The sequence below is a fragment of the Pygocentrus nattereri genome, chromosome 1, assembly GCF_015220715.1.
Source record: "Pygocentrus nattereri isolate fPygNat1 chromosome 1, fPygNat1.pri, whole genome shotgun sequence".
Classification (NCBI taxonomy): domain Eukaryota; kingdom Metazoa; phylum Chordata; class Actinopteri; order Characiformes; family Serrasalmidae; genus Pygocentrus; species Pygocentrus nattereri.
In genome coordinates, this window is record NC_051211.1 from 13,731,474 (window position 1) to 13,751,564 (window position 20,091).

General features: G+C 39.4%; 1 protein-coding gene across 2 annotated transcripts in view; it reads right to left on the bottom strand.

Annotated features, from left to right (window-relative positions):
- The window catches only part of engl (endoglin, like), a 35,287-nt gene extending 15,569 nt beyond the window's left edge, over positions 1-19,718 (bottom strand). For both annotated transcript variants that reach the window (XM_037536925.1, XM_037536927.1), the window contains exons 1-9: positions 19,442-19,718; positions 18,652-18,777; positions 13,888-14,000; positions 12,804-12,970; positions 11,058-11,195; positions 8,469-8,643; positions 7,104-7,272; positions 4,329-4,473; positions 2,699-2,891 (exon numbers count right to left, since the gene is read on the bottom strand). In XM_037536925.1, coding sequence (XP_037392822.1) covers positions 2,699-2,891; positions 4,329-4,473; positions 7,104-7,272; positions 8,469-8,643; positions 11,058-11,195; positions 12,804-12,970; positions 13,888-13,948 — 1,048 coding nt within the window. In that variant the 5' untranslated portion in view covers positions 13,949-14,000; positions 18,652-18,777; positions 19,442-19,718. The remainder of the gene's footprint in view (positions 1-2,698; positions 2,892-4,328; positions 4,474-7,103; positions 7,273-8,468; positions 8,644-11,057; positions 11,196-12,803; positions 12,971-13,887; positions 14,001-18,651; positions 18,778-19,441) is intronic.
- Between the last annotated feature and the right edge of the window lie 373 nt (positions 19,719-20,091).

Genomic DNA, 20,091 nt, shown 5'->3' on the forward strand with positions numbered 1-20,091 from the left:
ATTCCTGGCTGTATATGGTGAAACTTGCATGCAGTCAATTGCATGTTGGCAGTTGCATGTAACAGTTTCCATACAACTTGACAGTTACATGACACAATTACATTTACATTTACATCATTTAGCAGACACTCCTATCCTAGTTACCTATAGGTTAGAGAAAAAGACTATCCTGAGCTCAGGTACTGCTAGAAACAAAAGTCAGTGTTAATACCCAGAAAAAAGGAACAGAGTTGAACACAGAACTCTGTGCAATACAATACAATGTAATAAAATACAATACACTACAATACAGTAAACTACAATACACAGTACAATACAATAAAATACAATATATAAGTGCAGCACAATATATTGCAAACAATACTAAATTCAATGCTCATTTAAGTGCTGTGTATAGAGACGTGTCTTCAGTCTGCGTTTGAAGACAGCAAGAGACTCTGCTGTACGGAAAGCCAGTGGGAGTTCATTCCACCACTTGGGTGCCAGTACAGAGAACATTCTCGATGTTGGTCTTCTACGCGCCTTGAAGGATGGCGGGTCAAGCTGAGCTGTACTCGAAGCTCGAAGGGTTCGAGATTTCACCATTGCCATCAAGTAGGTAGGGACTGGTCCATTTTTGGCTTTGTAGGCAAGCATTAGGGTTTTAAATCTGATACGTGCAGCTACAGGAAGCCAGTGAAGGGAGCGCAGCAGCAGGGTGACGTGGCTGAACTCGGGCAGATTGAAGATGAGCCGTGCTGCCGCATTCTGGATGAGTTGCAAAGGCTCGATGGCCTGCATGGGAAGACCAGCCAAGAGCAAGTTGCAGTAGTCAAGCCTTGAGATGGCATAAGACTGCACTAGCACCTGAGCGGCCTCTTGGGTGAGGAAGGGTTGGATGTGTGTTAAAACAGGGCATCTGGCGGTGAGGTTGCCAGCTGGAACCAACTGAATATCGCTTCCTCATCCCTCCCTTTCCAAGTGTGTAGTAGAACATACAGTGGCATGCTTTTTCTTGTGCTAAATAAGTGTGACCCTCCATTTGCCAAAATTTGGACTCTCAAAGTTCTCACAACACAAAATGGTTAGCACAGGCAGAAACCACTGATTCTTCTTCTTTGTATGTCTTCCAAACAGGGCTATAGTGCCTACAAACTCAAACTGTAGATTCAATGTGAAAATGAGAAAAGCACTGTCCAGAGAAAGTGTTCAGTACAGCCTTTCTGGGCATGGTGACACAAGATGGTGGCCTCTGTTAGAGACCTATGGAGATATGAAGGAGCCATTCTAAGCTAACAAAAAAGCAATGATTCATAGTTATAGGCAATTATTTCACAAATGAAAACATGATTTTATTTACACTATATTCCTTTTCTGCTAATATATCTACCTAAAATTAATTTTTTTTTACTATGTGTGTGCAACAAAGGAATTTCTCATAAATGAGTATTCCTATGTTCAGAGTCTGTTCTAAACCAAAACAGACACATTAGTCAGAATTTGTAGAAAATCTGTATTAGACTAGATTTCATGTTTACAGGTCTTATACAGCATTATACTGAAAAATGATGACAAAACCATATGTATGGTTAAGTGTCTTATACTTTAGAAAACTCCGAGCCCTGCAGAGACTGTCTACTTTAAACAAGCCCTAGTTCTGTTCATGGCTAAACTAAAAGTGTCACGGTTGGCTCCTCCCACTTCTCCATGTGCTCCTTTGTTTTGGTCTTCCATCTGTGTTTGTTTTGGTTTAAGTCCTGCCCCCTGTTTGGTTACTCCGCCCCTGATTGTTTGCACCTGACCCTCGTTATCCCTGTGTATTTAAGCCCTGTGTTTGCCTCTTGTGTTTGCCGGTCTTTGTTTCATGTCTCGGTCTCTGTTTGCTGTGTTTATTCTGGTTTATGTCATGTCTGCCCCCCGATCTATCCGTGTTGGCTCTATGACCCTGGACTGTCTTGACCATGACCATGGATTTACTCCTAATAAATCTCGCTTATCTCAGCATATGCGTCTGCCTCATCGCTCCGCATTACAAAAAGAGCTGCTAGCCATCTCTCTCTACAAAATACATCTGCAGTGGGACATATTGCATCACAGCCTTTCTATAAACTCCTATCTTTAGCAATACCAATTTAAAATGTACTGGATGACGTGCAAAAAAACAGGCCTGGCACATGGGCTGCAACAGTACCTTCTTCAAGGAATCGTGATTAGTCTGTTTCAGGGTTTTTTTTTGGGGCTTCTCTTGCAGGAACTGTGAACATTTCTGCTAATGCGTCTTCTGGGAGAGAACGTCTGGACACAAGCCAGTCACACACTGTAGCTCGATATAATGGAAAAAAACACTAATTATTTAATTATAACATATTACTAAGAGCCTCTGAGCATGCTGAATTTATATATGTTTAAAACAAAGCATATGTGATCTGATGACTGGCACTGTGTCTACAAACAATTACAACAAACAAACACACATTTAATTCTGGATGTCGTTCAATCTTCTATTTAAAAGAACAAATGAAGGTCTTCAGCGCCCATTAATCTCTATGTTAAATAGTTTAGAGTACAAAGTACGTGTTTGTACATTGTTTTGCAGCACCCTGGAACCAGCCAAGGACACTGGGTCATTTCATCAGATCAGAAAACTGTTTTCTTATAACCAGAGGTCAGACTGTAACAGCAGTAACAAACACAAAAGCAGCCAAAGCTCTGCCTCTACCTGTTTCTCTTCCTCTTAGCTTGATCACGAAGCGATTGGCCAGATTAGCTTCCGTGTATGACATCACAAAGGAGTAGTCGTTCTCTTTGGTCCAGGCCAGCAGGTCAGGGTGCATGAGGAGGTCAGGGACTATAATGGTGCTCATGGTGAGGTCAGGCTTAGGAGGATAGAGAGGGGTAACACTGTGGGAAGACTGAAAGGAAATGATTCATTGTTGGTGATTTTGCTGTTTGTGGAACAGGTGCTATAAAAGTGAGGAATATACACACAGCAAATCTTTCGTTATCTTGATCTTAAGATTTATTATTTACTAATACAAATTACGTAGCTACTACTATGAATGTTTCAGTTACTAAGATAAATCATTCAGTAGCTACTCTGAATCATTTAGTAACAACATAAATTATTCAGCAACTACTGTGAATCATTCAATAACTACTAAGAATTATTCAGAAACTACTATAAATTATTCACTGACTACTGTAAATTATTTAGTAACTACTAAGAATTATTCAGAAACTACTTTGAATCATTCAGTAACTACATACATTATTCAGCAACTATTATGAATTATTCAGTAACTACTAAAAATTAATCAGAACTAACATGAATTATTCAGATACTACTAAGAATTATTCAACAACTAATATGAATAATTCAGTAACTACTATGAATCGTTCAGAAATTACTATGAATTATTTAGTAATTACTAGGAATTATTCAGAAACTACATAAATGATTCAGCAATTATCAATTATTCAGTAACTATTATGAATTACTCAGCAGCTGCTAGGGCTGCAAAAAACAGCTATTTTTAAAATTGTTTAGTTGGTCCATAATGACTCTGATTAATCAATTAGTTGGGAAAGAAAAACTTGCAGATATCAGTCGGACAAAAAAAATTCAGAATTAATTATTATTTATTATTATGTTATTAATTTGGTGGGGCGGTGGGTAGCGCTGTCGCCTCACAGCGAGGAGAGCCTGGGTTAGATTCCCCGGCCTGGTGACCGGGGTCCTCTCTGTGTGGAGTTTGCATGTTCTCCCCGTGTCTGTGTGGGTTTCCTCCAGGTTCCCCGGTTTCCTCCCGCAGTCTAAAGACATGCAGTCAGGCCAATTGGACATGCTAAATTGCCCCTGGGTCTGAGTGTGTGAGTAACTGTCTGCGTCTGTCTGTCTGCCCTGCAATGGGTGTATCCTGCCTTCCGCCCGATGACTGCTGGGATAGGCTCCAGTACCCCCCCCCCCCCGCGGCTTGGAAAATGGATGGATGTGGTCAAAATAAAATCATCAGGCTTTATGAACTGATTTTGTGTTCTTTTACTCTGTAAATAATTCCTCCAGTCACACTTGTGTATTCAGTGTAATTTTAAAAATAACTTTGTATCACAAAAAAAAAGAAATTGTATTTAATCTAGTTAAAGTTAAATGATATGATGCATTGTATTGTGCCCTGAAAAGTCATAAATGAATCAAATTGTTGTGCAACACACAACAAAAGGAGAAAAACTAACACCAAAATATGTGTAAAAATATGTGTATCAACAACTGCTATACAGTATTGTTCAGTTGTATACAGTGATATATACAATGATGCATCCATGTGGGAGAGAACAAAGTGGAATCTTACATAGACAGTGATGTGGCCACGGAGGCCAGTGGTCACCAGAGCAAAGTTTACTGGAGCCGCACTGCTTAACACCAGCACAAGGTTATACCACCCTGCATCTGCCACTGAGGGCAGCAGAGTGATAGACACTTCCACCTGTAATGAACTGAGAGGGAGAGAGAGTAAAAAAAGGGGGGAATAAGGCAGAGACCACAAGACAGAGAAAGAAAGAGACAGAGAGAGTGACACAGAGGTAGAGAGAAAAAGAGAGAGAGACAGAGAGGTGAAATGAGAGACAAAGAGACAGACAGTGAGAGAGAGAGAGAGAGAGAGAGAGAGAGAGAGAGAGAGAGAGAGAGAGAGAGAGACAGAGAGAGAGAGAGAGAGAGAGAAAGAGAGAGAGAGAGAGAGAGAGAGAAAGAGAGAGAGAGAGAGAGAGAGAGAGAGAGAGAGAGAGAAAGAGAGAGAGAGAATACCATTAAGGTGCATTCAATCACATTCATTTTTGTGCTGTTTGTTAATCTTTATATTACCCCAAAACAAGAGTAAAATCAAATTCATGTTCTGGTATTTGCTGTTCAAACAAAACCCATCAAGCCAGTTCGTACAAATACCTTGGATTGATAGGAATTTAGGGAAGTTACCACTCGAAACTCACAGTTAGTGTCACAACTCAAATGGCAGACTGAAAAAACATTTGTTGTTATGGGCATTTAACAGCTGTAATGGAATGCTATAATGAGGTACTGGAGTTTGTACTCTTGTGAATGAAAACAACTATGACTACTTTTATGAGTTTGCTTTATGTTTATTGCATTCATGCTTTTATAAGCTGCTTTTAGGGCAACTGTGTTCATGTTTGTTCACTTCATGTGAGGTTCATAGGATTCCACAGTGAAATGGGACCCTGTGAACATTGTGTGAAGGTTGGAACAGTATGTGGAAAGGCAACATAAAGAGAATTTCTAATAAATTCTGTTTGCCCTTTATTACAATTAAAAACAGTCCTAAAACACAATATTTGAGGTTTTACTTTATGAATGTTTTTGTAAATAAATGCTTATTACAAATTTGATACCTGCAAAATGTTCCAAAAAGTTGGGAGCACCTTTCCTTCTAATAACACCTAAAAATCATTTGGGGACTGAAGACACCAACTGACGTAGTCTTGAAAGCAGAATTTTGGACATGTTACTGTACCCATCTGTATAACAGTATGGAGCCTTTGCTTCGTTGTCAGAAACTTTTTCATTTTTCATTGGGAGACAGTCTGGGACTGTCTGGACTAGGAACCCACTTTTCTGTACAGCTTACATTTGACAATGTTAGTATTAGTAGTATCTATTACATCTACATGTCTATATTTGTATACGCATGTGTATATAATAACCTACATTCATATTACTGCATATCTCACTTTATGTATGTGTTATGTATATATGTATATTATATACTATATATTCAATATGTACATTCCTGTATATAAACATAATACACAGATAGATAGATACATATAACACTGCATATATAACACTGTATATTTTATATTGTATGTCTCATATTTTATATTACATATTTCACATTTCACTTATACACACATGTATATAACAGTTATATTTATGCACTGGTCACTGTTACCACCGCACTTTATGTAAATAATGTTATATATTGCACTTCTGGTTAGATGCTAACTACATTTCATTGGCCCTGTACTTGTACTCTGCACAATGACAATAAAGTTGAATCTAATCTAATCTAATCTAATTAGTTCCTTCATATCACTGCTAACCGATGTAATTTGAATATATAACAAGTGGCCCCAAATTACTTGAAAAACACATTAACTTACATTACATTGTAAGTTAAATCTGTTTATCTTCTCCTGTAAATTTATAGTTTTAGTGTTTTGTTCCAACAGCAGCAATATAGTGTGCGTGTGTGTGTGTGTGTGTAAACAGTAGACTCTTCTAAGACCCAGCCCCTCATGAAAATGTAAAAAAAATGAGTAATACAATAATATCCTTTTTTTTTTTAAAACTTGAGTTTAATTTAACTCATTATTTGTATTTTCAACAGATTATTTTTTAAATTTGATTATTTTATTTGAAACATTTGGCACAAAATTAACTCCATTACTCCTCAACTAATCCTTGCTCATACAGAACTCTGCCTTTCCTGGACGCTCCTTTTAAATCCAAGCATGACTGCTGTACCTATTCAAGATATGTCAATTTCTTGTTTTAAACTTCCCTGTCCCAAACTTTTTTGGAATGTGTTACAGGTATTAACTCTAAAATGAGTGTGTGTTCACAAATAAACACAATAAAGTTGATAAGGACACCATTGCATATCTTGTCTTTGTCTTTGTACTTTTCATTCAAATACAAGTCCAAGTGCATTTATAAATCACTCCCTCCAATTTGGCAAGTGCTGTCACTTTGTAGCAAGAAGTGTCTGGGTTTGATTCCCCGGCCAGGCGCACAGGGACCTTTCTGTGTGGAGTTTGCATGTTTTCCCTGTGTCTGTGTGGGTTTCCTCTGGGTTCTCTGGTTTCCTCCCACAGTCCAAAGACATGCAGTCGGGCCAGTTGGACATGCTAAATTGCCCCTAGGTGTGAATGTATATGTCTGTGTGTGTGAATGTATATGTCTGTTTGTCTGCCCAGTGACTGCTGATTTTTACTTGCATTTAACCTGCAATTGAGTTTGTATTATGAATAATAATAACAACAGCAATGATAATAATAATAATAATAATAGTTATTATTAATATGATTATTATTAGTTTATAGCTCACCCACACAGTCCAGAACCTGCTGACCACAGCTTAATGACATGCACTTCTGTGTCAGAAGCCATTTCTGATGGAGTGCAGCCGTTAGCTTCCTGCTGCTGCAGTTCAGACGCCAAGTAGTTATGAGACAGAAAGAGAGACTGCAGGTGACACACACTTGGCATGTTGGGATCTGTGGTCCGAGACAAGAGAAAAAAAAGCCACAAAATATCAAAACCACAAATGCTTGCAATGCACAAACCACTACCATGGTGTGCTCTAAAAAGACAAAACTGAGAATAAATGTTGTTTAAATATTACTGAATTACACTTTGTTTGATTTGACATTCAGTTGTTGATTATATAAGATGTTGATATACCAACTAGGCTACTTCAGTATGAGTCATAATGCAAGTTAGACGTTATGATGTTCTGGACCTTCACTTGACGATATTTTCTCTAACTGGATCTTACTGAATTTTAATTAAGGGCCCCTGCTCTACAGAGATCAGATATGATGCACCAATATGGCATTTTTCTGCAAATTTGAGAGCACAATTTCACAAGAGAGCAGATAGTGGGCGAAGCTATGCTCATGCTAAGCTTAGTAGATCTAAGACTGCAGACGGATACTCTTAGCATATTGAATGTTAAATCTTTATTTTTAAACTAAATTCAGTTGCAGCACAAATCCTCAAAATATGTCCTACCTATTAACAGCTAACTAATGCATACATTAGCTTTGCAATGAAAGTATGCTAATACATACCACTTTAGCATGGTGACAACTTCTGAACTAGTTGGTAAAACTCGTGCCACACATTGAAAAATATGCCGTAGAGACGAGAATGAAGTTTAAAAGTTTAAAAGTTCATTTTTTTACAATAAAGCAGAATAAAATATCTGAGTACTCTTAGTCATTGTTTGTTTCTTTGATCATTTTTTTGTGCAGCTTTTTTTTTAAACAAAGGTTTCTGACCAACTAAAACACAACAGCATCAATTTGGACATTTTGTCTGGAGCTGACAATGTTAGCTTCATGTTTGGAGCTGAAGGTTAAGACCAGGGTCATAACATCGCAACTCACAGCGCATAGCATTTAATGTTTTTAGCTAAGTTATCTCAGTCAGGTCAAGTTTTCTATGTGGTTTCCCAATGCTTACACCTGATTAGGAGGAAAATGTTTAGGTGATACTAAGAACAATGTAAAAAACAGTTCATGTAGTGCAACTAGTTGATTTAGTGACACATAAACCTGAACTTACTTAACACTTACGTTATAACTAGCTGTACAGCTGGTGCAATTGGCCCCCTTTCGCCATTCTAAAACATTTATTTTATTGAAGATATCCTGTTTATATGAGCATGTGTATGTGTGTGTGGTCTCACCCTCTCCAAGACGGAGGTATATGCGATTAGCGCGTGCAGAGTGTGTGAGGGAGGTGATGGTGGAGTGGCGCTGCAGAGTCCACTGTAGCAGAGCTCGAGCACGCCAGGGCAGTGTGGGGATGGAGTGGACACGTGCTGGCACATTGCCAAACTCCACTGTGGAATTAGCAGACACCTACAACAACACGTACAAAAAACACGTACAAATGATTTGCATGTAGCAGGAAAAGGAAAGTGCACCCAAATATGTCAATTCAACTGCATTGATAGACATATTGAGATATATATATATATATATATATATATATATATATATATATATATATATATATAATACAGCTGGAAATGGCTCGTAACGTATGTTTTCACTCATGTACTCATAGTAAGCAGGCAGAAAATTCTCCACAAGGGGTGCAATAAGTTGTCAAATACCAAGTTTGCCTACCCCAATCAAATTACATTTTTTGTTGAATGCTTACTTCTTTACTTTTGGCCAATATGTTAAACTCAGCAAATTAATATAAATGATATGCTACATTTTTTAGAAAACCTTATTCTTACTTAGAAAACCATTAAAACATGTAATTTGACTGGGGGTGTTCAAACCTTTGCATAACACTGTAGCTTGTGAGGCTTCTTAAGAGTAGTGCTTCACATTAGTGACTCTCAGTGCCCTTGGTAAAAATAATTTTGACTAATGGAAAAATGTAGAATTGAATCAAGATGAAATTTGAGTGTTTATGATGGTCATAATATTTTTCTTAAATAATCCTGATTGCAATAAAATCTCGGTAAGCTCAGTCCTTTACACTTCTAAAAGGCTGGTTTGTTGGATGGGTGAGTGAGTGAATAGAATCTGTTCAGTTCAAAGCCATCTTGCTAATTTCTACAGTTTTTCCAATAGACATTTACAGTGGGGCAAAAAAGCATTTTGTCAGCCACTGATTGTGCAAGTTCTCCTACTTAGAAAGATGAGAGAGGTCTGTAATATTCATCATAGGTACACTTCAACTATGAGAGACAAAATGAGAAAAAAAATCCAGGAAATCACAATGTAGGATTTGTAAATAATTTATTTGTAAATTATGGTGGAAAATAATTATTTGGTCACCCACAAACAAGCAAGATCTCTGGCTCTCACAGACCTGTAACTTCTTCTTTAAGAAGCTCTTCTGTCCTCCACTTGTTACCTGTATTAATGGCACCTGTTTGACCTCGTTATCTGTATAAAAGACACCTGTCCACAGCCTCAAACAGTCAGACTCCAAATTCAACCATGGCCAAGACCAAAGAGCTGTAGAAGGACACCAGGAAGAAAATTGTAGACCTGCACCAGGCTGGGAAGAGTGAATCTACAATAGGCAAGCAGGTTGGTGTGAATAAATCAACTGTGGGAGCAATTGTAAGAAAATGGAAGACATACAAGTCCATTGATAATCTCCCTCTATCTGGGGCCCCACTCAAGATCTCATCCCGTGGGGTCAAAATGATCATGAGAATGGTGGGCAAACGGAGGGACCTAATGAATGACCTGCAGAGAACTGGGACCAAATTAACAAAGGCTGCCATCAATAACACACTACACTGAGAGGGACTCAAATCCTGCAGTGCCAGGCGTGTCCCCCTGCTTAAGCCAATACATGTCCAGGCCCATCTGAAGTTTGCCAGAGAGCATACGGATGATATCATGTGGTCAGATGAAACCAAAATAGAACTTTTTGGTAAAGACTAAACTCGTCGTGTTTGGAGGAAGAAGAATGCTGAGTTGCATCCCAAGAACACCATACCTACTGTGAAGCATGGGGGTGGAAACATCAGGCTTTGGGGCTGTTTTTCTGCAAAGGGGACAGGACGACTGATCCGTGTTAAGGGGAGAATGAATGGGGCCATGTATCATGAGATTTTAAGCCAAAACGTCCTTCCATCAGTGAGAGCATTGAAAATGGAACGTGGCTGGGTCTTCTAGCATGACAATGATCCTAAACACACCGCTCGGGCAACAAAGGAGTGGCTCCGTAAAAAGCATTTCAAGCTCCTGGAGTGGCCTAGCCAGTCTCCAGACCTCAACCCCATAGAAAATTTGTGGAGGGAGTTGAAAGTCTGTGTTGCCCAGCTACAGGCCCAAAACATCTCTGCTCTAGAGGAGATCTGCAAGGATGAATGGGCCAAAATACGAGCTACAGTGTGTGCAAACCTGGTGAAGACTTACAGGAAACGTTTGACCTCTGTCATTGCCAACAAAGGTTATGTAACAAAGTATTGAGTTGAATTTTTGTTATTGACCAAATACTTATTTTCCACCATAATTTACAAATAAATTCTTTACAAATCCTACATTGTGATTTCCTGGATTTTTTTTCTCATATTGTCTCTCATAGTTGAAGTGTACCTATGATGAAAATTACAGACCTCTCTCATCTTTCTAAGTAGGAGAACTTGCACAATCAGTGGCTGACTAAATACTTTTTTGCCCCACTGTATATGAAGACCAAATGGAGCCATTAGCAGAGCAGAAAGATTCATTTACAGGGCAACACTTCAGTACACACACTCCCTGCACAGACACACTCATTAGCAGCACATGCCAACCTGCACAAGCACATGAAGCATCTCTGGCAGCCCCTCGCTCTCCAGAACCCAATGCACTGCATGCTGGGAACTCAACACCAGGATGACTGGACGACTGACTGGACGAGAATTAGACAATGGCCTCAACACTACTGTCACCTGCATAGAGACAGAAAGAGAGCGAGAATAGATAAATAATTATTCAAGCAGAGATGCCATAGAAGAATGGACAGATGAGCAGACAGATATACAGACAGACATACAGGTAGATTGATACAGAGAGATAGACAGACAGAGAAACAGTAACAATACAGCATCATATTGTTGCGTCCTGACTAGCATGTTAGCTCCTGGCTAGAGCTTTTGTTGTAGCCTCTTAAACTCCTTGGAACCACGCACTTCGTCATATTCTTTATAACTTTCATATTTCATAAGCTATATTCAAAAGGTGGGTGTCATATGAGGCTATAACTGTCTTCTTTCCAGTCAAATAGATGGTGATGTAATTTTAAACCCTTATAAAAAAAGAAAATGAACTTTTTTTTGCCTACTGAAAGTCGACCAATTTTTGCACAAATCTGGACTATAAACTATAAACAGATGATGTCTCTTCAGTGATATACTCTGTAAAAATTATTTTTATAAAATAATACAAAGGGTGTCTAAGATTTTTGGTTTTCAGCAGTAAATTGTAAGCATATAGCAATATGTGTAGATCATAAAACATTTACTGTTAACCTGAGGGAAGCTTTTACAAAATAAATAAATAAATAAATAAATATGAAGTTTCATGACGTTAATGAATAATTTGCCTTACGATTTGGTCAAACCGAAATACATCCTGGAGAATAATAGGCTAAATGATGTTAAATGCACAAAAACCTGAAATAGAAACATTACATTTTCAGTCACTTCTTATTTTTGCAGTATCCATAAACATATTAAATTGAGACACTACTGTATCGTATCAAATTGAATTCAGAATTTTCTGAATCATTACACTCCTGATAGACAGACAGACAGACAGACAGACAGATAGACAGATAGACAGATAGATAGATAGATAGATAGATAGATAGATAGATAGATAGGCAAACAGGTGGACAGAAACATATTACCACTGTTGGTAGAAAATGTATCTCAATGTTTGTCGTTTTATTTTTTCACCATTTGAAACCATAAGCTGCTGATTACACTGTGTTAAATTTTTGTGATGAATGAACCAAAATTAATTGTTACACTAAAAGTTGCACTATGTAAGCTTTTTTGTCAAAATTGAAAGAAGTAGCATTTCTAGAGCCAGGAGAAAAACAAAACTAAAATATATTTAAAATTAAATGTCAGAGGTGTCGGATTTTGCAGGAGTTTATCAGAACATGTCATGTGTCATACCTCAAGCACAGGCTCAAAACAAAGGTCTGGCTCGATTTTTAGGTCTCAAATGCAAAATCAACACTGTACTAATTTATTGATTCTAATGACAATAGTAGATCACTGACTTACAGTCTCAGAAGACATATCCTTCACCACGTTTTGACTAAGTTCTCCTTGAATACTTTTTCCACGTGCTCACAATCTCAGATTCACCCACTTGGGGAAGGGGCCTGAAGCACTACTCACATTACAAAATGCACGCTGCACACAATTACACATTTCCACGAGAGAGCTCTCCAAATCTTAAATGGTGTAGCATTAAATTTATTTCTTCTCTTGAAAAGTTACTGTTTGAAAACCAGGTTTTGTTCAGATAGCAACAATATATCATACCAGTTTTCCAGATCTCTGATTGGCGCTTCCCACAGCAATCACATGAGTTTCTTTAGCCCCACCCTCTCTGGCAGCACAGCCTGGTCCTGCCTCAAACCGCTCCAGCTGAGCCTGGACAGGGTGCAGCGCCCCCACAGGAGACACAGCGCACTGCAGCTTCTCACCACCTACACACACACACACACACACACACACACACAGATCACCTTAACCCAAGCATGACAAATCAAAGCTCCAAACCACATCTTCTCACACCCTCAGCTCAACTCTCAGGGCTAAACCAGCAGAGTCCAACCTGAAACACTTGTGGAGATTTACAGAGAAGCAGCTTAGAAAATGGATGGATGGATAGTTCCAACCCTAATTTAATAAAGCTTGCTCTATTTTTTCAAATGACCCATATTAGCCATCAGAAGTCAGAGTCAACTCTGCAGGGTCAAACATTTCCACACGCAGTGATTCCAGATAAATAACCTGGTTTACCTGACTGGGCACTAGAATGTTCTGTGGTAATGAACAGTGAGTGTGTATGCAGATGAAAACCAACAGGACTATAAAGCCCAGACAGAAGCATGACATTTGCTCAAACTGAGTAGGAATACACACTTAGGTGTTTGTGAAACTGAGCAGTGAAATGCTAATCCATTCTCACACATACACACGCTCTGTCACTGACTCACACACTTTAACACTCTCGAGGCGTGTCTGGCAGCAGAGTCTCCTAATAGTTCGTCTTTCACACCACATACTCCTGCTCTGGCCTGACCTCTCGGACATCTGGCTGAAATATCAGAATTTTTTATCAGATGCTTAGCTAACCTGTGGTCAGATCCATCAATTAAGGTAACACGGTCAATTACATAAGTAAATTATTCAAAACAATCTACATAAAGGTGTGTTTTTTGCACCTCAGGCACACAGGTAGTGGTGAAGCTATGTGTAATTTGCATGTTAAACTGCTGTCTTGGAGTATTAAATGTTAAATTCCATGTATTTTGGGCACATACTGTGGTTGCATTTGCACATTTTGCACTGCACCTGCACTCATACATACATCTGATCCAGAGCTTTTACTGCCCCATACCTGCAGATCCTGCCCCAAACAGAAGGAGGCAGAGCAGAGCACATCCTGACAACAGTGTCATCTTCACGTTTATCCAGAAGAGTTCAACTTCAGAGGACACCACCTGTTACATGCTGAGCAGATACACGCACACAGATAGAAGAAGACAAAGAGCATTTCATCACGAAACCTTACATTCCCAGAGTTCAAGAAAAACATTCAGAATGTGTAGAACACAACTATCTCTCTTTCTCTGTCTTACACACACACAAGCAGGGGGCGAAACAGAGTGGTTTATACAGGAAGCGGAGAAAAAAATGAATCTCACTTGGATTGCTGTTGTTCATAACGAAACCTTACATTCCAGAGATTCAAGAAAAAAAGAGAAGCAACAAAGTCTGGGATGTCTACAACACAAGACTCTTTCTTTCTCTTTCTCTCTCTCTCTGTCTGTCTCTCTCTCGCTCCCCCCAGATGCACACAAGACTAAACAGAAGAGTTCATAGGGGAAAAGCTGGCTGCAGACTCAATAGTGAACCGTGACTATTAAAGCCAGGCCTTCAGTTCAGACCATAAATATTAAAACTCATATTAAATTCATAAATAGATCTAAAAAAAAACACACACACACAAACACACACCTTTACGATATTGCTAACGTCTGCTACAACATATGCACATTTTCTGGACATTTTCTGTACATTAACATGGACATTTGAAAGCCGATATTAATATGATTTATTTGAAGCCTAGAACAGACAATGACATCTTTTACTTTTGTATGATACAGTGTCACTCTTTCAGGGCCCTGGCATACAACATTTCTAAATGACTGATACTTGGTTAGGCTGGCTTTACACATTGAAACCTACATCAAACAAAACTGTCCAAGTTTCATGATTTAAGACGTTCTGTAACTCATTTGAAATACAAGCGCAACAGCCGCAAGTGTCTCAACTTAATAAATCAGATAAGGCCTAAAGGTTTCCCCACTGTGCAGACTGAATCTTGAATCTGTGGCTTTATATAATTGTTGTCTACTACTGATTGTGACTTCCTCATTCTCCATCCATTACAGTTCAATCTAATTTATTCCAGTGAAGCTTATGCCTGTCGCCCAGTCCTGCTTTTAAAGTCCCAAAGTATTACATATTTGTTGTTTTCCTGTAAGAGATGAGTATAGAAGACTAAATCCATACTCAAGGTATTGTATAGTTACTTCTGTGACATAATGTATACAACAGTATTAGGTCCAAAAACTTCTAAAAAAAAAACCCTCCTGAGGTCTGTGTAGAACTGGAGTGAACCTTCTCTATCCAGCACCTATCAGCATATGAACTGGCACTATTCTTCTCCTTTTGAGGTCCTGTGTTCATAAAATATAACACGAAAGCTTAAAAATCAGAGATGACAATAGTAAATAAATGAGCTGAACCAGCAGAACTGAATAAAAAAGAAATTATGATTAAATAAGCAGGACTAAAATAAAGCTGACTAAAACAGATTCCCTTATTCAAAAATGACCTTTAGTAGAACTTTAAGAATTATAATTTGAAATGAAGATAAAAGATCAAAATTGTACTGTTTCCAGCCATTTCTCACACTGTATGTGTGAGAAGTGAGTTGCAACCAGAGGTAAGTCTAGTTTACTGTCACAGGAGCAGACATCAGACTGTAAAGGAATTAAAGGAATAAAAGAGAGTGCAAAGAAAAGCCAGTCTCTTGGGGTTAACCATTAGCCATTAGCCAAGTACAGCAACTAGCTGGCTTTACGTGTACAGCACTCCTCACACAGCCAGCTGCTTCAGGCAACACCAGAGAGAAACTTACTGACTTGGAATTCTTTACAGTGGTGGTGAAGGGAACCAGGGGTCTTAACGTCTACAACACAAATACAGCTATGTTATTTACCAGCAGTGAATCTACTGGTTCACTACTACTTTTACCTAATGGTAAAATAGTAGTAACTCTGAAAAAATAAGTTTCCTCGCTACTAAATAGTCCACAGTCTACTGTCATCGGTATTATAACAAAGTGGAAGCAACAGGAAACGACAGCAACTCAGCTACAAAGTAGTAGGCCACATAAAATGACAGAGCGGGGCCAGCAGATGCTGAGGTGCACAGTGCACAGAGTCAATCACTACAGACCTCCAAACTTCATGTGGCCTTCAGATTAGCTCAAGAACAGTGCGTAAAGAGCTTCATGGAATGAGTTTCCAAGGCCAAGCAGCTGCATCCAAGCCTTACATCACCAAGCGCAATGAAAAGCATCAAATGCAGTAGTGCAAGGCATTGCCACTGGACTCTAGAGCAGTCGAGACGTGTTCTCTGGAGTGACAAATCACGCTTCTCTGACTGGCAATCCCGATGGACGAGCCTAGGTTTGGCAGTTGCCAGGAGAACGGTACTTGTCTGACTGCATTGTGCCAAATGTAAAGTTTGGTGGAGGGGGGATTATGGAGTGGGGTTGTTTTTAGGAGTTGGGCTCGGCCCCTTAATTCCAGTGAAAGGAACACTTAATGCTTCAGCACACCAAGAGATTTTGGACAATTTCATGCTCCCAACTTTGTGGAAACAGTTTGGGGACAGCCACTTCATGTTCCTTTATTTTATTCTTACATAAAACATTTCATTATGTTTAAAAAAATTTAATTTCATTAATAGTTTGTGTCTAGTTTTGGACACATACATTATTCAAAGTCCACTAAAATCTCCACAAACATACTTCTATAGCCATCCATATATCAGGAAATTCAGTCATGGAAATAAACCAATTTTTACTCTGCCTTCACTTTAAACTTTTACATTTCAGTGGTCAGTGGTCAAGGTCAAGAGAACAGGACTTGGACAGTTCCATCACATCATTTCCATTCGAGAAATGCAGTTACTATAGCATGAGCTTCCTTTCTATTAACAGCTAAAGTATAACTTGATAACCCACCTTTGAATTAAAAATGAAATTCTCATTTTGTGCCCAGTCTAAACCATTCACCATTCATGTTTACACACTGGAGGGGTAACAGAATGCACCATTGTTGCCACTTTATGTAAAACTAGTTTTTAGCTCTTATTATTTAATAAAAGAAGAATTTCAATTAAGAATATTTCATTATCACATGCAAAGGTACAATACCAGATTAAAATCACAGTATATTAACACACATTCACATTACATTATTTTTCCTATAATGCTGCCATTTCAGATCTGTGAAGAAGAACAGCATTGGCATGTTTTTCTCACCAATGTTTATAGTCTTTCACATTGCTTTAGAATGAGATACACTATATGGAGAAAAGCATTGGGACACCCCTGAGTTCAGGTGTTTCAGCCACACTCATTGCTAACAGGTGGATGAAATCAAGCACATAGCCTTGCAACCTTGATCGATAAACAATGGCAGTAGAATGGTTCGCGCTGATGAGCTCAGTGACTTTAAAGATGGCACTATTATAGGATGCTACCTCTGCCATAAGTAAGTGTGTGAAATTTCTATGTGCTATTAATATGAAATGGATGCATATAGGAGCAACAACAGCTTGGCCACAAACGTGGGAGACCATGCAGACTCGCAGAGAAGGGCTGCCGTGTGTTGAAGCACACAGTGTCTATCCTCTGTTGAATCATTCCCTAAAGACTTCCCATTTGTCTGTGGGAGCAACAGCAGAACTATGCATTAGAAGCTTAAAGAAATGGATTTCCATGGCTGAGCAGCTACACACAAGTCTAAGATCAAAACGCACAAAGCTAGGTGTCGCAGGGAGTAGTGTAAACATGCTACCACTGGACTCAGTGGAAATGTACTCTGGGGAGTGACAAACTATGCTTTTATATATTTGGCAGAGGCTGGGTTTGTCGACTGCCAGGAGAACGCTACCTGCCTGACTGCACTATACCAACTGTGAAGTTTGGTGGTGGAGGGATGATGCTATGGGGTTGTTTTTCAGGGAGTAGCCTAGACCCCTTAGTTCCAGTTAAGGGAAATCTTAATGCTTCAGCAAACCAAGACATTTCGGACTATTGTATGTTTCCAACTTTGTGGGAACAGTTTAGGGAAGGAGCTTTTCTGTTCCAGCATAACTGAGCCCCAGTGCACAAAGCAAGGTCCGTAAAGGCCTGACTGGGTGAGTTCACAGAACCCTGACCTCAACCCCATCAAAGAAATTTGTGATGAACTAGAATGGAGACTGCGAGCCAGACCCTCTCATCCAATATCAGTGTCTGACCTCACAAATGCTCTTCTAGACGAATGGACAAAAATTCCCCCAGACACCCTCTAAACTCTTGTAGAAAGCTTCCCAGAAGAATGGAAGCTGTTATAGCTGCAAAAGGGGGACCAACTCCATATTAAAGCATATGGTTTGATGTCATAAAAGCTCCTGTGGGTGTAATGTGTAGGTCCTTCCAATACTTTTGCCCATATAGTATATCTCTCTAATATCTCTCTCCATTTATTCCAGATACTTAAGCACAATTTGGATACATTTGTACTCTTTGGTTTAGCTCATAAATTCAGTCTTCTCTGTTTGGACTCACTCCTGGACACCCCTCACTTTGGAGCTTTCACATTTCATTTTGGACCCAAAAAAGAGAAGAACAGAGCCAAAACAAACAGAACAAACATTAGTTCCTTTGCTGATAGATCCTAAATGAACTAAATGTCCCAGAGCTTGGAGAGTTTTTGGATCTGACACTTTCTTCTCCACTTGTTAGCTACTTACATGTCTACTTGAGTCATCATTCCAAAGAAGTAACAGTACATCTATTGCAGGCTCATTCACCTACCTCTGCTGATGCTCCACAGCGTGTGTAGTAAGTGAAGCTGTTCAGATAAAGTTCAGCAGCTTAGTTCTAATGAATGGTCCACATTTGTTGAGGAAACCTGGATGATGGGTGGTGAAGAGTATTTGGCTGGTTTGGATAAGATGAGGAGAATATGAAGGGGAGATGAGTGAGAACACAAACAGAGATCCAGTCCATCAGAAACACACTCAGGTATCAGCCTTCCATTCGCAATCGCATAAATCACTACTACTGCTAACTATTACAACAACAACAATGACAGGCTTTAATGGTGCATGTGGCCATACAGTGCTCCAGAACATTTCATTGGTATTCCTCACCAGTCTCAAACAGAGCAAAAGGTGTAATTCACGCACAGCTAATCTGGATAAAGCTGGTTAAAAACAATTCAATAAAATAACTATTAAAACATATCACATGACTAAAAACAGTTTAATCTAGACATTAAATGCCCTTTATGTTCTGAGCAGCTAGTAAAAAAGCAAATTTGAACTAAAAAGCAACTTTATAAACAAATGCAAAAGCCTTTATTTGCCTCTGAGCAGCACTACAGCAAAACATACAATGTAAAACAGAAAATTAACATGACCAAAAAGTAAACTGCAGATTGATGTTTAGCAGCTCGTTCATTTAGCTGATTAGTATCCGGTTGCAACAGGAAACATCAGATGAGTACAAAAAACACTAAAACAGCTACTTGACGTCGAGTTAGAATGTTATGCATTAGTAAAGTTTAGTATAAAGTTGTTCTAGTTGGGTTTGCTGTACGCACCTGTGCCAAGACGTGGTCCCAAATTACATCACTGATGCGCAAGGAATCAGCAGTGATGGCTCCACGTTATATTCACATATTTAAGTATGAGGACACACACGCCCCTTTTACACACACACACACACACACACACACACAGGCGCGCGCGCGCGCAAATAGTCGTCTGGGACCTACAGCGCACAGCTGCCGAATCTCTGAAGATAATTAGCCTCAATTCTCATAATGAAGAGACAAACACAGCGAAAGTGGTTTAGCGGAGTTCTCTGACAGGACGAAAAGAAACACGAGCCGAAAAAAGTTTATGGGTAAAAAGGAACAGAAGAGTTTTGGACTCGAGGGTGGGAGGAGGCACGAGGGGCTGTTTTAGCCGTGAAATGAGAGCTTGGGGCCACGCCCCCCGGGGCGGGGTGGATGGTGAAGAGGCGGGGCCAAGAGGTGGAGAGAGACGGCGGGGGAGGGGGGGGTCGTTCGGGGGAGAGGGGTCGGTCGGAGGGGGGGGGGGGGGGCTTGGCGAGCTTTGGGGGGGGGGTGAGACAGTAGGAAGAAAATATGGTATAGAAAGAGGAATGTAAACACGAAGAAGGAGAGAGCGAGAATAGAAAGACAAAAAGAGGAGAAAGAGGGTTTAGGAAGAAAGAGAGAGAGAGGGT